Source organism: Trichophyton benhamiae (genome assembly GCF_000151125.1).
Source record: "Trichophyton benhamiae CBS 112371 chromosome Unknown Abenha-F-c-01g09.f1, whole genome shotgun sequence".
NCBI classification, from domain to species: domain Eukaryota; kingdom Fungi; phylum Ascomycota; class Eurotiomycetes; order Onygenales; family Arthrodermataceae; genus Trichophyton; species Trichophyton benhamiae.
The window spans coordinates 75,425-81,424 of record NW_003315076.1 but is presented as its reverse complement, the minus strand read 5'-3'; the positions used below and the strand labels follow the sequence as shown (position 1 = coordinate 81,424).

At 41.6% G+C, this 6,000-nt stretch overlaps 3 protein-coding genes across 3 annotated transcripts, besides 2 other annotated features; 2 read left to right on the top strand and 1 right to left on the bottom strand.

The window, feature by feature from the left end:
- Positions 1 to 84: 84 nt before the first annotated feature.
- Positions 85 to 476: a repeat region (AT_rich region).
- Position 477: 1 nt separating this feature from the next.
- Positions 478 to 940: a repeat region (AT_rich region).
- A 240-nt stretch (positions 941 to 1,180) lies between these two features.
- On the top strand, positions 1,181 to 3,504 carry ARB_03653 (uncharacterized protein; the record flags this gene model as incomplete). Its single annotated transcript, XM_003010101.1, has 2 exons — positions 1,181 to 1,745; positions 1,898 to 3,504. The coding sequence occupies 2 exons, from the start codon at positions 1,181 to 1,183 to the stop codon at positions 3,502 to 3,504; spliced, it is 2,172 nt and encodes a 723-aa protein (XP_003010147.1).
- Positions 3,505 to 3,798: 294 nt separating this feature from the next.
- On the bottom strand, positions 3,799 to 4,667 carry ARB_03652 (Ham1 family pyrophosphatase, putative; the record flags this gene model as incomplete). The annotated part of the gene is made up of 5 exons (XM_003010100.1): positions 3,799 to 3,888; positions 3,944 to 4,005; positions 4,071 to 4,285; positions 4,347 to 4,420; positions 4,488 to 4,667. 5 exons carry the CDS (start codon positions 4,665 to 4,667, stop codon positions 3,799 to 3,801), a joined length of 621 nt encoding a protein of 206 aa, XP_003010146.1.
- A 542-nt stretch (positions 4,668 to 5,209) lies between these two features.
- Positions 5,210 to 5,713, top strand: ARB_03651 (3-demethylubiquinone-9 3-methyltransferase, putative; the record flags this gene model as incomplete). The annotated part of the gene is made up of 1 exon (XM_003010099.1): positions 5,210 to 5,713. One exon carries the CDS (start codon positions 5,210 to 5,212, stop codon positions 5,711 to 5,713), a length of 504 nt encoding a protein of 167 aa, XP_003010145.1.
- Between the last annotated feature and the right edge of the window lie 287 nt (positions 5,714 to 6,000).

Here is a 6,000-nt window from a genome sequence, read left to right as displayed (position 1 = left end):
TTAAATTATAATATATTCTAACTTCTTTATATTTATTACTAAATATAAATAATTAACTACTAGTAAAAAATAGAATATAATTTTTTAGTATTTCTTATTCTATATTTATAAAATTATTACTTTTTTATTACTTTCTATAATACCTCTATACTTTATATTAATAGAACTAGAGTATATTATTTATAACTAAGCTAAATTAAATTTTACTATAATTTTTTTAGAAGGCTATTTTTATATTTTTTTTTAAAATATAGAGAATAATACTAGCTTTAAGTAACTTAATAAGCTACTTCTATATATTAGAAGTAAAAATAGTATAAATTACTAGTATATTTATCTATTATTTAAATAATAAATAAAGGATATTTTTTATAGTAATACTAGTAGAGTAAGTTATATATAATAATACTCTTTATTTATTTATTCTATAAATTATAGATAAGGATTATAATATTATTAGCTTTTCTATTATTTACTAAGTAAGTCTATTTATAATTCTAATTATTTTAAATTTTAAAAGATATATAATAAGCCTAGATTATCTATTTATATTTATATAATATATTTAGGATATTACCTTACTATAATATAGTATTAGAATTAGATAAGTTATAAATATATATATACTTAAATAAGTAGTAATAATAATAACTAATATTTCTATAATTAGTAATACTAAACTAACTAAATAAGTAGTATTAATATAAAGCTACTAATCTACTATATAATAAATATATTCTTTTTATTATTAATATAACTATTATATTCTTTTTATTATTAATATATAAGTAATATTAGTACTATATTACTTACTAGAATACTAAAGATAGTTAAGCTACTATAGTATTATAGAATTAGTAGATTAATATAATTCTAGTATTCTATATAATAGTTATAGTAATACTACAGTATTCCGAAGCTACATATTTCCGGTATGGGGGCAAAGCTATGTCACGTGCCGTCCAACGCCTAGACCATCCTCGACCTCCTTATCCAGATAAGGGAATATAAACACTTGATGCAAACATTCACAAGTGTGCGAAAAGTTCTTTTAAGAGCTTGATACACCACCCACGACTCCCCAAACCCCCAATGGCCACGGTGGCGGAGTACGATCCTTCGCGTCTCTCAGCATCTCTAGTTTCTTAAGCTCCAGTTAATCTCATCAAACCGCGCGCCAATGCCAGCAGACCGGCCAACCAGCCAGCGCCGCCCTTCATCTTCTCCATATCTCCTCTCTCCAGGCGGATATGACGAAGATGCTACTACCATACGCGCGCTGTCTGATCAGGAATCGGACTCTGAAGATGACCAGCTTATGGAAGCTTCCCGAAGTACCCTCGACCTGGTACAACACGACCGCACCGTTCTAGAGGAGGAAGAGGAGCGGGAGCGGCTGTTAATCAGAGCGAAGTCGAGTCCAACAGATGGCCTACGAAGGATATTTGGGGCCAATCCCCATGATAATGGGAGCTTTAGTGTGAAGATTGGGAAACGGGACCGGAGTAGGCGGCGGAGAAGAGAGTTAGCCGCGATGACGAGTGATCGAAGGAGACGAAGAAGCTCTGCGCAGAGCAACAATGATGCTATGACTTTGGGAGAAGATGATGAATTAATGTACGAAATGGAGGAGGGTGTGTGCAAAGCTATTGACTCTGATGACGATTCACGATCCGTATCAACCATAAGTTCCATATTTAGCGATTTGGACCCTCGGGATATCGGAAGTAGAGGCTACTGTGGCAGTGTGAGCAACTCGGTTCATCGACATAGTAACAACTTTCTGTACTAACTACACTTCTTTCTCTGGTTTAGGACTCATCATGTCGGGTGGTTTCACTAATCACTTTCGCTATACTAATCCTATTCTCACTTTTATACCTGGGGGCTTATAAAGCGTCAAGCGGCTATCGGACATCACACCATCAACCTCCTAATACCATATCCAACGGCACCTCGCTATTCCTACCTACCACTATTCTTATTTCTCTTGATGGATTCAGGGCCGATTTCCTTACCCGCGGCCTCACGCCAACTCTCAACTCCTTTATTGCCAACGGAATATCGCCCAAGTATATGCTTCCAAGCTTTCCATCCGTCACATTCCCCAACCATTTTACGCTAGTAACTGGCCTCTATCCTGAGAGCCATGGAATCGTGGGAAACACATTTTGGGACCCCGAGTTAAAAGATGATTTTTATTATACAAAGCCTGAGAAGAGCATGCAGCCAAAGTGGTGGACAGCTGAACCCATCTGGGCAACTGCCGAGAAACAAGGTGTGAAAACCGCCATTCATATGTGGCCTGGGTCTGAAGCGCACATAATGGGAATTGAGCCTACATTTCTGGATAAATACAATGGAAATGAAGCCCTGCCTCGAAAAGTTGACCGAATTCTCGAATTACTAGACCTCCCAGGAGAGAAGGACGCGGATGTTCCGCCTGCCATTACGCAGCGGAGACCTCAGCTCATTGCGGCTTATGTACCGAATGTGGATGCTGCAGGGCACACCTTTGGCCCCAACAGTACTGAAATTAGAACCACGATTGCTAACGCTGATAAAATGTTGGCTTCTATTCTTCAAGGCCTGGAGACAAGAAATTTGACTGACGTTGTTAATATTGTTGTTGTATCCGATCATGGAATGGCCACCACCTCAGTAGACCGCCTGGTCCAGCTCGAAGACCTAGTGGACCTTAATTTGGTTGAACGAATTGATGGCTGGCCCCTCCGAGGGCTTGTACCGAAACGAAAAGAAGATATCCAGTTATTATTTGAACAGGCGAAAAATAACACTGCCTTCATGGGATTCGATGACTACCTCGAAATTTATACCCGTGAGACTATGCCGGAACGTTACCACTTCTCGAAGAGTGATAGAATCGCACCATTATGGATAATCCCTAAGACTGGTTGGGCGATTGTCGAACGGCCAGATTTTGATGTAAAGCTGGCTCAAAAGGAGGGAAAAGCCTATCATCCGATGGGGATTCATGGGTACGATCACGAACATCCGCTTATGAGAGCTATATTTGTAGCTCGGGGCCCTAGTTTCCCGCACAAAGCAAACAGTAGAGTCCAAGAATTCCGTAAGTCCTTACATTCATATACTCTTCAATATCTGCTTGCTAATGGCCATCTAGAAAATATCGAAGTATATAACATAATATGCGACTCACTGCGAGTCCAACCTCACCCTAATAACGGCACATTGCGCCTTCCATTAAAACCTGTCGGGTTACACTCTGATGGGAAAAGTCCTCCCATCGAAAATCTAGATGACCAAGATCCCCCTAAGTCAACATCATCTAAAACTCCAGTTTCCACTAGATCTCCTCTTCCACATCCTACTGCAGCCACAGGAAATGCTGGCATTCCTCCTCCCCCTCCTCTTCAGACAACTCAGCAAAGCCAGGGACGGCCTTCTTCAATTATTGACAGAATAATTGACAAAGTCAAAGGCTGGACAGGTGACCTCCTCAGCTTCGTTGGACTGGGGTGATATATTTATTCTCTTTTACCCTAATTCTCTTGTTGAACCCTTTTAACCCTATTTATATATACCCGGTTCTGTTAAATTCTTCGGTTCTTCATCTGTGTTAACGTTTGATATAATGTTTGTTTCTTTATGGGTCTAGCCGTCTTTTGGATAGCTGATTAGCATATGTATTATGGACTTTGTGATATTTGCCTATTTGACTTCTGAAACTACAGCATCTTGAAGAAAAGATGACAACATAGGCTGCCTCAACGGTAGCTAGTTCTTAGGGCGAACACATAGAACCATTGACTCGAACTAGTTATCCTGAGTCTCTGACTGATACTCATCTCCACGAAGCCATGCCTTGAGTTTCTGCAATGCCTTGAATCTCTCAGATACCTTATTCTGATAGAATTAGAACAAGAGTAACTATTTATGACCATAAGACGCATAAGCTTACCTTCTCTTCAAAACTCATCTCAGCATAGGTACGCCCTTGATATTCGAAGATCGGGTCAAATGCTAGTATCGCAATGTTTCTTAGCTTCATATTTCCCCTTCATAGATATGGCTATGGCAGGACATACCAAAACCACCGCTCCCCCTCTTAGGTACAATCACCCCATCTGTATAGCCATGGAAGAGAATCGGTTCTGATCCTGGTCCGGCAGAGTAAGCATATATGCAGGCGGTTCTAGCAGACTTATCGGGGTACGCTGCTAATAGATTATATAGTCCGTCGTTCCCCAAGCTAGAATAGAAATGTCTTCTGGTATAGTGGAATACAAGGTAAGTAGATATTCTATATTCATACAACACCCGCCAATATATGGGTACATAGAGGATGTAGCAAATGGACTTACATATAAGGTCCTGGTAAACCATCCAGGGCATTAAGTTCAAGTCCACTATCCTCAACCAGGACAGGGCCACCAATCTAATAACTACATTATTACCGAGGATTTCAAGAACTGTTACATAGGGCAATAGGAATGTGCTTATACCGCATCAGCTGCTTTCTTGCATTTGTCTCGTGCAATTTCTTCCAGTGAGCCCTGAATTTCTGGGATATCAATGGCTTGACTTGTAAGCTCTATTGAATCTCCCAAAATTGCCTGAGCTTCCGCCAACTTGCTCCTATTTCCAGTGACAAAGTTGAGGGTCTTGGGCTTAGAGAGAGCCATGGCGCTGCTACTTTGGCCAGCGAGTGGACTGGTTCTCCTATATGGACGTTTTCAATCCATCTTCCTGAACCAACAATTTGGTCACCTCCCAGCTCATTAACTAGGTACCCCGCCAGCTGCACAGGGGGCTTACTTGTAGACAGAGCATCGTGATTCTCCAGGGAGGTACCTGGTTATGCTCTAACGAAACCACTCCAGCAACCAGTGAATGGCCGCTGCTGCCTGGTATACGGCCCATCAAGCATTCAACTAGTTAAGCATATTAATCGAGCGGGATGGTTTGAACTAAGAAATACCAGCTTGAGTCTCGCCAATAAACAGCCGCTTCATGCCTGGAATACGATATCCATGCTTTCTTAGGCCTTGCTGCCTGGATACTAGAGTGTGTGGCGTATATTAAACACGAGGGGCTTTCATCTATAAAATCCAACCCAGCTCCCTTTTCCTCACGATACCACCAGAATCATCACGATATATTTCCAAGAAACGCCCTCAAATATCCACAAGTCAAGTCAGTTATAGAGTGAACCAACGACACCAAAATGACCAGCTTCCCTACTCAAAAGATCCATCCGTGTCTCTGGTTCGACAAGGAAGGCCTCGAGGCCGCAAGACTGTATACCTCCATCTTCTCCAACAACCCTCACTCCAAGACCAAGGGGGACTCATACATCGTCAACGAAGCGGCTATCACAAACGAGTCGGCGGTACTTGTTTCCTTCAAGCTGGGTGGCCAGGAGTACTCGGCTCTTAATGGCGGACCGCATTATAAGCATACCCCCGCCATCTCCATGTTCGTGACCTGCGAGGACCAGGCGGAGGTGGATTATTTCTGGGACGCGCTGCTGAAGGATGGAGGGAAGCCGGTGCAGTGCGGATGGCTGACGGATAAGTTTGGCGTGTCCTGGCAGATTGTTCCGCGGGCGCTGATGGTGTTGTCTGCGGATGAGGATCGGGAGAAGGCGAATCGGGTTCAGCAGGCGATGATGAAGTGTGTTAAGATGGACGTCAAGAAGTTGGAGGATGCGTATAATGGGGTGCAGTAGATGTCTGTCTGATAGCAGTCAATTAAACCCTTTTGAACACTTGGGCTACTTGGTAAATGATATACTGTTGGTCTTAGAGAGACATAGGACTTGAAAAGGGCTTTACTTTACATAGTTATGGGATGGAATGAAAGGTAAGTCTTCAACGTATCGTGTTGCATATAGTTGTATACAGATTAGTATATAAATGAAGAGAAAGAATCGCAGGGGTATCGAAGCTTGGAGCCCAAAATGTCTGATATAGAAAAGGCGGAAGGAATCAGGGAAGAACAGGGGGTGTCTAAGGC